This window comes from Triticum aestivum, chromosome 6A (assembly GCF_018294505.1).
Source record: "Triticum aestivum cultivar Chinese Spring chromosome 6A, IWGSC CS RefSeq v2.1, whole genome shotgun sequence".
Lineage (NCBI taxonomy): Eukaryota > Viridiplantae > Streptophyta > Magnoliopsida > Poales > Poaceae > Triticum > Triticum aestivum.
The window spans coordinates 169,116,072-169,128,880 of record NC_057809.1 but is presented as its reverse complement, the minus strand read 5'-3'; the positions used below and the strand labels follow the sequence as shown (position 1 = coordinate 169,128,880).

Below are 12,809 nucleotides of genomic sequence, written 5' to 3'. Positions count from 1 at the left end.
TGAGAAAGCGACGCGATCCTTCTTCTTCCCCAGCAAGAAAGAAAAGCCCCACTTTAGAAGCCGGCCATCTCCCGAGGACCCATCCGCGAAACCGCGCCAAACCCAATCCCAGCCGTCCACCTGCCAACCCCGCGCAGATCCGACGGCCCGGGCGGACGGAGTCCCAGCGGCCGGGAGGGGCAAACCGGTACTTCCCCACCGGTGGCTCCGCCCACCCCCCTTTATCTCCCCCTCCCCCACCTCCCGGTCCTCGTCCCTGGTGACGCCCCCAATCGAGCCGAGCTCCTCGCGATTCCCAATCCCCGCACGCCTCCTCGCCCTCCTCCTCCGGCCCCGCCGCCGCCGCCGCCTCGCCACAGGGTTAGGGTTCGCTCGCCCCCTCCTCCCCCCTCCCCGGTTTGATCTGTTCCGTTCGGCGCTCGATTCGGCGTCTCCTCTGTCGATCCGCGTGGGTTTTGTTCTCGACGAAGGAGTTCTGTGTGGCTCTTCCGCCCTGTGCGGCGATCGACGGAAGGGGGCCGTGTTCTGTGATGCTCGCGGCGCCGTTCGGTGGTTGGTCCGTTTTGGGTAGAAGTCTTTGCGTGTTGTTTTCTCCTTTTCTGTTCCTTCTGGGTGGAAATGATTAGATTTACCTTTTTTTTCAAATTAAAGCCGTCCGGATTAGATGAATCACGCGGTGCGGCTGGCGCACGTTGTGTTCGATTTACCATCTCTCGGGAGAAATTTTCGGTTTTCGAGATTTGAATTCGGTGCCCTGTTCCTCGTCTGGACCGTCGGCGAAATGGAAGTAATAAGTGGCTCTTGGTAGCGGTGGTTGGGGAGAAGTCGCTTTTGACATGTTGATTTCCTAGAAATCAGGATCTTGTTTCCGAAAGCGGTGCGCTCCTCCCCGCAACTACGATTGTTTGTGCCTGGAAGTTACAATTCGTATTATAGTACGATTCGGATTCTTGTTGCGTGGCTCGATTTGGTCGCTTGCTCTTGGAAGATTGCAATTGATTCTTCCTCTTTCGATGCTGATGTTTACCGTTGTCTGTTCTGTGTGCAGCTCACGGTTATTCAAGATGGAACACAAGGAGGCGGGTTGCCAGCAGCCGGAGGGCCCAATCCTATGCGTTAATAACTGTGGCTTCTTTGGCAGTGCGGCGACCATGAACATGTGCTCCAAGTGCCACAAGGAGATGGTCATGAAGCAGGAACAGGCCAAGCTGGCTGCCTCCTCCTTCGATAGCATCGTCAACGGTGGCGACGGTGGGAAAGCACCTGTTGTTGCGGCTGTAGCCGCGAGCGCAGAGGTGGTGGTTGCTCAAGTTGACGTGAAGGCGCTCGTTGTGCAGCCTGCTGCTGATGTTGCAGGCACCAGCGAAGCTGTTGCCGTGAGCCCCAAGAGGAAGGAGGGGCCGAATCGGTGCTCAACTTGCAGGAAGAGGGTTGGGCTGACGGGATTCAACTGCCGCTGCGGTAACATGTACTGTTCGCTGCATCGCTATTCCGACAAGCATGACTGCCAGTTCGACTACCGGACTGCAGCTAGGGATGCCATCGCCAAGGCCAACCCAGTGGTGAAGGCAGAGAAGCTCGACAAGATTTAGGTGTCCCACAGGGAAGAAATGGTTGCAATCTGCCAAGGTTCATCATCCGTCTTTGCTGTGCCATCCTTGCACCTCCCTTTCTTGTTGGCTGCCGCATTTCCTAAATTGTACGGCGTCGTGATGCACACTGCGTCGTGGCAGCTGCAAGAACTCAATCCTCAGTCATTCCGAATGGTTTGCGTGTTGTGTAACTTTATTCATGGTGGTTTTTTCGGTCAGTATTGTGGCTTCTCATTTTAGCTAGCTCTGTTATGTACTATTGTCCCATGTGTGTTAAATTCTGATCAGTAATAGTAGCCAGCAATGGTTCATCATATTGCGTGTGGCTTCATTTTCCATGTTTGAGTATGTTCAATTCAATTATGTTTATGGTTGTATAGTTGGTGTTCTCATTGTTGTTAGTTTGGAAAATTGTACTTGGCTAGTTCTCCACTCTCAAATATACATCCAAATCGAAGAGCAATGAGAAACATGGTTCTGGTTCTCAAGTTTTAGTTCTAGAACATGCGAGAGCAATGGCAAACATGGTTACAGTTCTTCTTATATGTCATTGCTCTAATCTGATGATATGTGGATTATGATGAAGCAATCCAGGATGAAAAGAATGGAGGCCTTGTGGTTTATCACCAGTTAAAAACTATGCCTTAGAAAAGCTGAAGTTTAAATCAGGATTCAGCGTATGATTGGGAATGCGGACTGGCTCTGCCTTGTTGCTGTATTCATTTAGCTTGCGCATTCTGATCCAAGGGGAACAATTACAACACATGGGTTGAAATCTGTATGAGCTGTTTTGGCATGATTGTCTCTTGGAAAGAAGCCAATTGGTTGTGCCAAACTATCCTTTCCAGGAGATAGGATTTTCTTTTGCTTAATTTGTGGTCAGGCCCCTCTAGACATATGATGTGCACATTGATCAACTCTTTTGCCGGGTGTTGAGCAGCGATGTGTTAAACAAATGCAGGCACTGATTCCTCCCTCATTTGTTTATGAGAGTGGATATGATCCCAGGCTTTGCCCTCCTCCCAGTAGCTGGAGATGTATTTTAATTCGGAAGATTAGGTGCTGTTACTTGCCCTGACTACTTATCCATTACCAGGATAAACAGCAGCATATATGCTGAAGGATGCAGTTAACCTTTTAGAAGCATTTTCAACATATATATGCACATCATGGTTTGTTCATCTGAAAACAATAAAATTAACACAACCAGAAGTAACTTTACTCAGCAAAGAAACCATACTATCGCATTTAGCTGTAATTTCATAGTATTCCAGAAGAAACAAACTCATTTCCTCTTCTATTGCCTGTTGTAAACTACAGTATACATGAGAAAAAAAGGGGCGTGTATTATTCTGGGTTTGTTTGTGCCAAGGCGCAAGTGATCTTGCGGCGTCAGGCCCCAAGGTTGAAGTAAACCGTGTAGAATTCGTCCCTCAGGCTGTACAACGGCTCCAGGAGGAAGTTCCTCTTTACCCCCCTGGCGACGAAGCTTATTGGGTGGTACTGCCTCAGCTGACCTGGATCTTTGTCCCGGCAGAGTAATCTGCCCCAGACACCAAGAAGCACCCTGGTTTGGTCCCGAGCTCGAGCGAAACCGAGTTTGGCTTCCCGTCGAGCCCGGGTACTATGTTGAAGAAGGAACCGGCGCTCTTTTGTGCGGACAAGGTGAGGTCATTGGTGATCACCGTTCCTGGCATGTCGAATGGCTCGATCTGCACAGAGGTGTCTTTCAGGGCTGCGCCGTAGGTGCCGTGCAGCCTTGCTGCGTCCTGAGGATGCACCCTGAATGTCGCGTGGACGGCGGTGTCTGTACCATCGACTGCAGGCCGTTCTTGCATTGTCAGGGAGCCGTTTGAGCTTGACAGGACGAATGTCTTCCCACTTGATTCTTGTGTGAAGGTCATCAGCTGTGAGTTGTGTGATGAAGGTACTGCAGTGATCCAGTCCGAAACTGCACTGCCGGTTTTTGCATCCCAATCACCGGAGGAGAGACCCGCAAGAACGAATGGCCCGAATAGAATTGCTTGAAGAGATGCATACTCCGGCCGGTCATCTGAGGCATAGTTATGAATTAATAGCTTAGTTGACATTCTAGCTAGAATAACAGTATTTAGGATTAGTAAGGCAGCAAAAAATCATGTCCACTATTAACTTGCTTATTTTTTAATCTAATCATGGCTGGCATCACAAATTATTGTGTCTGAATTGTGAACTCAACAAATTGGCTATGTGCTACTTCAAGCTTAGATATATCAATGCATATATTTCGGCAGCAGTTGAAATTTCCAAAATTGTTTACCTTTGATTGCTTCGGTCCTTAGGGCAACTGGGAATTGCAGTGATAGGTGATCGTTTGAGCTCCACTGTTTGGTGACTGAGAGTAAAGAGCCTGGCCACACAATAAGATCAAATAAAACACTTGCTTCCACAAAATTGACGGCTATAGCTGAAATGGTACCATACATTCAAACGATTATACCTGGAGTTACTGATCCCAAATCTTTGTCATTTAAAGTTGCTTTTGCGCCACTGGCAGATGTCCATGTTGGTATTCTCACATTCAATGTAGCAGACTGACCATTTGTCTGCGCAAAAATATGGAGGCTAACTTTGCATGCTCTGATATGAATTTCATGCCAAAAAAAAACTCAAGAAGAATTACCTTCCCGGAAACAGAGAGTGAAACTCGAAAGTTCATATCCGAGGAGCTGAGGGGCTCCAGTTGTTGGGTAACAGTAACCCCAGCTGTTTTCCAGTTGAAAGTGCTTGGTATGTACTGAATGATGCTGAGTGCTGGTGTGTCTCCTTTCTCCTCAAAGTAAATAGAATCGCCAAGTTTCGAAAAGGATTCTATACCTGCAAATGCAAAAGCAGAACATTCACAATAACTTTCTAATTTAGAACTACAACCTTCACAACGTAGAGCAGAAAGCAAGAATTGCAAGGAAAATGCTGCAGTTGCTTGATTTTAATATGAAGGCGGCAATGCCATATACAGTAGTAAACAGTACTCAGCAGGCTTCAAAAATTACCTGTTCCATAACAGCACCAGAACGAATCATACTTGGTTCCCCAACCATGATAGCTTACTGCTTTAGACCGTCCAGGTGCCTGGGGTAGCATGTAAATCATCACTCCGGGATCCGTCCCTCTCTGGATGCTTAACACACCATTTATCAGTGCCCTTTCATAATAGTCCGCATATGCTATTTCCTTTGTCCATCTGAATAAGTTGCGGGAAACCTGCATACCGCTTGCATTTGACACAATTCTGGAGGAGAAAATAAATGTTTCAGAGAAATGGTTTCATAATTGTATACCTTGAGCATATTGTAGGTAGTGCAAGATTCCGCGTTTTCAGTACTCAGAGTCGCAGCTAAACACTTTGGATCGGCCCTGGAAAGAGATTGAGGGTATAAGCTTCCACCCGAAAGGTAACTATGGCCATTCATCATCGATATTAGGCATCCAGAGTTATATATATATATGTTACCAGAATTCGCCGGCAGATGTCCCACCAGTTGCATAGCTATGAGAAGAATTTATCATGTCCATAAAGGATGTTGCAATTTGCTGTTTCAGGAATTAGGATTACGGTCAGCTTTGATGCAGCTTCACTTGCATGGAGTCAAAATGAGAAAAGAAGGAAGCGACACAACTTCAGTAAAATACCAATCACAATCTTCGGCATGAGGAGGTCAGAAGAAAAACTGAAGTAAACAAAGCAGCATAACTCCCACAAAATGAGCACCCTAGTTTAGCATTCCTTTCTCCGCACCAAAAAATGATACCAAGAGAACACAGTTTTTGCATTAAATGTCTTCTTTGCCCCAGACAAAGCTATACCAACTTCCAAATATCTTTGGATGTTTACCAATATTGCTGAAAAGCCTACACTAGAAGCGAAATACTAATGCCAATGTTTTCTGTTTGTAAGAGTAGCCAATATGGTAATCTGACCTGCTAACTTTTATGCTTGCACTCATATCCCCTCATATAATTTTCTCCATCAATGAGTGAGTAGTTCAACTCTCCAGAAAGCATGATTTGCTTTACCTTGTAAAGAGCATCACCGGTGACTTCATATCTCATTTGGGCACCAATGACAACTGGAATATGCGTATTGGAATGGAAACCTGAAATACTATCAGCCTGAAAAGGAAACACCATAAAGTAATTACTCCCAAGGAACTCCTGCGATAGGAATGCTGTTCTTGTAGGTATGCATTGTAAAGCTGTGAGTTTAATAATTGTGCATATTACAATGCACATTCAATTGTAGTAGTGACATAATTTATATTGTATTTGGTATATAGAAAAGAATAAATTAAACTGAACACAAACTCATAAAATATACGACATAGTAGTATGAGGTGTTAACCAGACAAGAGGTCTCATTCACTGGATTATAATGAACTACTATCATGCATTACGTGATGATGCTGAATTATCATAGGAGCCAGGGCTAGGGAATCAAGTGAGTACACCTGAACTGCAAGCAGACCGAGAAAGCACGGTTTGTCAAAGAGGTGGGCCAGTGTCAAATGCTTCAGATCATCCTGTCCAAGTTAGAGAAATAAGCAACTCTGAACTCCATTCAAAACATACTTTTAAAACAGCAAAGCAGATGACAAACTACACATAATCAGTGAAGCACCATTATTGTGTAGAGCTGGTATAGCACATCATTCATGCCACCAGTCTCCTCATTGAGCGATGCCCAGTGCCTCTCGATGCTGTATTTCTGAATGACATTCTTCACCCGGTCACTGAAGTAGTTAGCCATCCCCACAACCATCTCAAGGGCCTTGGAGTTTCCAGCCACTGTATACTGATCAAGAAGACCTTGCATAATCTACAAACCAAAAATCGCACACGCAGCAAGACAATTTGTTAGAGAATCACACGAAATAGAAGTATAGAACACGGGATACGGATCACGGAATCCAGATCACAACTCAACATAATAATCCACATGTTGTTGAAGGAGGAGTAAAAGATTGTATACCTTGTGGATTGTGTAGTAAGGAGCCCAAACAGTAGTGAGGGCTTCAGTGCGGTCGAAGAACTCTGATGGGAAGGCTGACAGGTACCCTGTGCCCATCTTCTTCTGGCAATCGTTTAGCACGTCGACGACGGACGACATCTTGGCACGGAGGGTGTCATTGTGCGTGCTCGCCCACATCTTGGCCGTGGCGCTCAGGTAGTGCCCTGCAATGCAGAGACGAGCGTCAGGCCAACAAAAGTTCAGTTCAGATGAGTAACTGGTATGTGTGAATAAGCAGGGCAAGATTGTGGCGGCGCACCGACGAAGTGTCCCCGGAGCTCGACGTTGGGCCCCTCCCACCCGCCGTAGGGCGTCCCGGTCGCCGTCAGGCCGGCCTGCGTGCGGAAGCTCCAGACGAGGCGGTCGGTGTCCAGGAGGAGCAGGTACTCCAGGTTGGTCTGCTGGGCCTGCCAGTACAGGGTCCCCGGCTGGAGCCGCACGTCGTGCAGCGACGCCTCCCAGAGGAACGGACCCGCGGGGCCGTCCACGGCGGCAGCGCCGCCCCGGAGCTTGCGGTAGAGCATCAGCCAGTCGAACGCCACGCGTGGCGGGGTGCCGCCGCCGCCGCCGCCTAGGAGCCTCCGCGGCATGAGCTCCATCCAGGCGGACTCGTCGGTCGGGGTGAGGTGCTGCTCGTGGGCGTGCCCGTGACCGTGGCCACGGCCGGCGAGCCCGGCAGGCAGCCGCAGCTGCCCCGCGGCGCGCTCCGCGTGGGTCGCCACCGAATCCGACGACGGGAACGTGTTCGTGCAGACCTTCGCCGCGGCGGCGGTCAAGAGCACCGCCACGACCCCCAACGCCGACACCGCCGCCGCCACGCCTCGCGCCATTCCTCTTCCCCCTAAAAATTCACTCACCAGTCACTCCTTAGCCGTCAACGCCCGACTGCCACCGCACCCCGGGCGCATAATAAATATAGGGGAAGGAACAAGAAAGCCTCCAAGAACCGCCAATCATAGCCGGAGCAAGGCGAGATGGTTAAGCAACAGGCTTACAAGCGACGCGACGGCGACAACGCACTCCGAGAGCTCGGAGACGACAGAAGGTGGGTGAGTGGTGATTTTGGCCGGCGAAGAACAGGAAGGGGGATTCTTTTCTGAGAAAAATCGCGGCTCTTTTTTGGTTTGCTGCGGTGCGTGCGCGGGGACGGATCGGCGCGGAGGAGACGCAAGAAACGCGCGTGGAGGGGAGGCAATCTTGCACCCGAAGGGCCGCAACCATGGACGGGAATGGACCGGGTGAGTGGTGACGGCAGCGTCGCTTGCTTACACGTCGGAGCGTTCGTTGGAAAACGATGTGATCTAGGAGTAGTACCACCGTCTGGATCAGCAACGGCGGCAGTTGGCGCGTCCATGTACCTCAGCGCCGCGCCAGGAAGCATCATCTATTTCTGTTCTTGGATTTCCAGACTGAGCCAAGACCAGAGTGGCAGGCAGGCAAGGAGGAACCCTGCCGAGCTAACTCCACTGCTCGCTTACCATTATAGATGCAGGAGAGCGTGTAGAACACAGCTATTTAAGCATCTTTGTGTATGACCTCAGCTCGCCGGAACTAGCTCGTATGGTGGTTGCACTTGCAGTTAGGCTTTGGTTCCAAACAAATCACCAACTTATAAGTCAAAAAATAAAAAAGTGACTTATTTTGCCAAACAGACTCAATTTATAAGTCATCCCAACTTATAAGTCATAAGTTGCTCCACCCCAACTTAAAACTTATAAGTCACCCCTTTTACGCGGGTCCCACCACCTTTACATTAAAAAACAAGGTGGGAAGGTATGGTCAGGTGACAACCAAATAGGCGTGACTTATAAGTCACTGGTTTTAAGTCACTTGACTTATAAGTCAGGTGACTTATTGAAATCAAACATGCCCTTAAGATCGATCGGCACACGATGCAACTAGGACCGCATCCACACCGCGATTTTCGTTCTCAAATTTCCAACCGACCAGGCATGAACCAAACTTCCGTTCGGAATGGAGGACATTTCTAGCCCATCTCCGTAATTTAATGGGTCTGTCTACTTCCTCCTTTTCGGTTTATAGAGCTCAATTCAAAAATCTCACCAACCAAGATAGATGATGAGTGGTGGAATACTTTTTATAATTTAGAAAAATACTCAACTAATGCTCTTGTTTAAAAAAAATGTTTACCAATGCACTTTATACTTGCATGCAATAGGTCAATTTCCTCTTAATACTTGCATGCAATGATTTAATGCATCTTGAAATCTGAAAATGTGATAGAGAACAACCAAATTAAGTCTTATAAAATGAAAAAACTAAAATTTTAAGATAAGCCCTATAAACCAAAAAGGATGGAGTATATCACATCTAGACGTGAGATAATATCTCACATTTAACATGACATCATCCTACATCAGCACATAAACAAAAGTACCGCAGTTGGATTTTTTCGAAAAAGAACGTTTTATTACATAAAAGATTTAAGCATTACACCCGACCTCTGCATAAATAAGACGCACACAGCCAAATAAGGTCTTCTCACACAAAATAAAAAACAAAAAAGTGAAATACAAAAACATTCACAGTCCATATAACGCCTAAAGCGGAGGGGGCCAATCCTAAGATCATGTTGCCACCCATGTTGGGTAAAAGTATCCCTCGTCGTAGCCTCCAATCGTGTACACACCTTCGTAAACAGGTCTCGATTCTCCACACGTTGTAGAGAGGACCATAAACGAAGATTCCCGGTACATCTGTAGATAACCTGCATCAGAGAAGTACTTTTATCGTTAAAAACCTTATCATTTCTACATAGCCAAAGCGACCAAATAACGGTAAGCCCTCCCACCTTGAGAAAAGTTCTAAACATGTGATCAATCACATGTAACCAATTGCCAAATACATTAGCAACACTACAAGGAGAATACAAGCCAGAATCTATTTGGATGGCTGGCCATATAGAACGAGTCAATTTGCATTGGAAGAATAAATGTTTTATTGTCTCATCATTGTGACAAAAGACACATTGCGGACTTCCATGCCAATTCCTCTTAATAAGGTTATTATCTTTAGTAAGAATGACTCAGCGACGAAGATACCATGCAAACATTTTATTCTTAAGAGGTATCTTCATCTTTCATATCTTCTTATTATTATCAACTGGCACATCAGACTGGATTAACGCTCTATACATAGACTATCGGAGTTATTGGCCATGGGTAGCCTCATCTGCCCCCCATGGCATTTCAAGACATCGGGGCCGACTGCACCCCTCAGGCATCAGAGAGTGACCGTCGCCTTCTTGTGGCCGGCTGCGAGGGGGGCCGGCACCTAGCAGGCGTCTCCCAGAGGGGCCGACTTCTAGCAGGCGGCCCCCAATCGCCCTCAAAGTCTGAGCCACCATGAATGTGATTAGATGACGCGTGGCTACAGAGAAGCATGACACCCTCGAATCCAGGGCGAGTCATGGCTACAGTGCGCCGTACCGGCTGGCGATCACCCGCACGGCGCGACACCGTAGCCCCTCCGCCCATGACATCACCCAAGACAAGAGGGACCCAGTTCCCATAACAGGCTGTCGGTACGACCCACAAGCAGCGGGTCCTACCAGCCCATGGAAAGCCAGAAGGCGGCAAGCTCAGCTAGCCGGCAAGGGAGAGGCCAGCTTCCAGCAGGCGGCCCTCCCCTTCCTAAGAGATTGTGCACCATCAGCCGGGAGAAACGGGAGTGGCTATAGTGAACGGCCGCCGGGCGGCGGGACTGTAGCCACGCCCCCTCCCCGACCAAGCAAGCGTCATTAGAAGCACAGCTATAGTGATAAGCCATCAGCAAGGCCCGCAAGCGGCGGGCGCGGCCTGTCGGCCAAGTACAAGACAGCCGGCGGGCCCCAGTTACCAGCGGAGAAGCCGGCCATAAGAGACACTGACGGCCTGGGCCCACACCCGGCCAGATCACCATTGTACCCCTGGGGGCAGGCCTATATAAACCCACCAGGGCACCCATGCAAAGGGTTCAGATTCTTAGAGAAACACACACATAGAAAGGGAGTTAGGGCTAGCCTTGTTCTTCTTCCTCCTCTAGAGAAACAGCTCAAGCCACTCTTGTTGAGCTAGTGATCATGCGGAGACCCCGCAGAGCAGGACTAGGGGTGTTATCTCCTAGGAGAGCCCCGAACCTGGGTAAGATTCGCCGGCGTGCATGTCTTCGCCTCATCCCATTTCCTGGCACCGGCAACGTCTTATTAGCCCCCTCCATGATAAGCCATCCTTTGGCATATGTCGCACGACACCCCCGACATTTGGCGCCCACCATAGGGCTAGGTGCACCGTTGTCCGGAGATCTATTCTGGACGAGAACCCTTTTCCTCTCCAGCGAGCGTAGCCAGCCTGGCACGCCAGACGGCGTTTGCCCCGACGCGCTGCACGGCGTGGAGGTTGCATGCGCTGCAAGCTGCCTCGCCGACCTTATTGGCGAGGTCCGCCTTTCCGACGAGCCTGTGTCCGACGCAGACACTGATGGCCTCGAGAGCCACCTCGTCAACCTCCTCGACTAGCTCCACATCGCCAACGAGCCGGCTTTCGACCTGGAGTCGATTGGCTCCACCAATCCGATGCTTGTCGATTCCGATGCGGCTTCCCTCGACGCCTTTCCCACCAATGTGGTGGTCATCGATGATCCGCTTCCGCGCGCGGAGAGCGGTGGCAGCACCGTCACGGAGGTGCTTGTCATCAGCCACACTGGGGGCTCCGGAGGAGCCGGTCAGGACCCATTGCAGGCGGCAATGCGGGGATCTGTCCACACCCATTGCCGCAGACGCGGACGCCGAGACGCTGGAAGCCTGCCGTGTCTCGCTTGTGGAGAACGCGAAGAAATTGGCTACCATGCACCGCCTTTTCGAAGCCTTCCAGCGCGAAGTGGAATGCGCTGTCGATGGCACTCCGACTGCTGCTGGGCCTAGCCGAGTTGGCACGGTCAAGCAGTGAGGAGGAGCCGTCGCCAGCATGTTTGGAGTGGACCACCCAGTGTACGCCACGCCCATGAAGAACATACGTGCTGACCAGGCGGCAACAGATGAGCTGGACCACCTGGAGGGCGACGAGCATCGCTATATGACAGAGCGCGTTCAACAACTTATTGATGCGGCTGCTGCCCAACAAGAAGCTGGCTGTCGCGCTGAAGAGCTTCACCAACGTGTTGAAAACCCACCCCCTCGCCAAGAGCATGGCGCGACCTCCCGGATGCCGACTGGCGGCGCCTGCGACAGATGAGACAAGGAGCCGGCTGCCAGTCGCAGCCGGACTCGCATCACCATCAAGCGCGACCAAGACGGCCGCCCTCGAGCGGTCGAACGATGGGACGATGATCCGTTACCGCCTCCTCCTCGAAGGAAGAGGCGTGCCTCCCTGCTGCCTATTGATCATCCGACTCTTGGCGACCGGTTAGGCCGCCAAGAAGGAGTCGGTGAGAACGATGCCCGCCACCGAATCGACCGGCTGGCTCAGTCCTTAGCGCTAGAATAAGAAGACGTGATGGGTCCGTCTTGTTTTGGCCCCCACATCCGTGACGAGCCTTTTCCCAAGGGGTTATCACTCCCAAGGGACACGCCCAAGTACAACGGCTTCATGAAGCCGGAGGATTGGCTGGTGGATTATTCCACGGCAGTTAGCATAGCAAATGACAACAAGCGTGTTGCCGTGAAGTACGTCCAGCTCATGCTCCAGGGCACGGCCCGGACATGGCTGAACAGCCTCAAGCCCTACAACGTCAACAGTTGGGTGGACTTCACCGAGGTGTTTATCCGGAACTTCACCAGCACCTACAAGCGGCCTCCCAAGCCTCGCCAACTCTCCCCGTGTGTCCAAGGCCCCAATGAGTCCACCCGCGACTACCTGATGCGGTGGGCAGAACTGCACAACTCCTGCGAGGGAGTGCATGAGGTCCAAGCTATCGAGTACTTCACCGCTGGGTGCCGAGAAGGCACCTTACTCAAGCACCGACTTCTCTGCGACAAGCCGGCGACCCTCGACGAGCTGCTGATCATAGCAGATAAATACGCCACGGCCGACTCCTCCAAAAGTCGGAGCTCCGGGTGGATACTTCTGGAAAGGTGCTGCCCCCGGCTCCTCAAACACCGGCTGGAGACAATAGTCGGCGCCAGCAGCCGAACGACAACAAGCGCAAAGCCCCCCAGCCGGCTTCCACCAGCC

The 12,809-nt window shown here is 50.3% G+C and overlaps 1 protein-coding gene and 1 pseudogene across 1 annotated transcript; one reads left to right on the top strand and one right to left on the bottom strand.

Moving 5' to 3' along the window:
- The first annotated feature begins 207 nt into the window (after positions 1 to 207).
- Positions 208 to 1,906, top strand: LOC101290677 (zinc finger A20 and AN1 domain-containing stress-associated protein 8). Its single transcript, XM_044552474.1, has 2 exons — positions 208 to 360; positions 1,049 to 1,906. Exon 2 carries the CDS (start codon positions 1,065 to 1,067, stop codon positions 1,590 to 1,592), a length of 528 nt encoding a protein of 175 aa, XP_044408409.1. The 5' UTR covers positions 208 to 360; positions 1,049 to 1,064; the 3' UTR covers positions 1,593 to 1,906.
- An 883-nt stretch (positions 1,907 to 2,789) lies between these two features.
- Positions 2,790 to 8,076, bottom strand: LOC123132642 (uncharacterized; annotated as a pseudogene).
- Between the last annotated feature and the right edge of the window lie 4,733 nt (positions 8,077 to 12,809).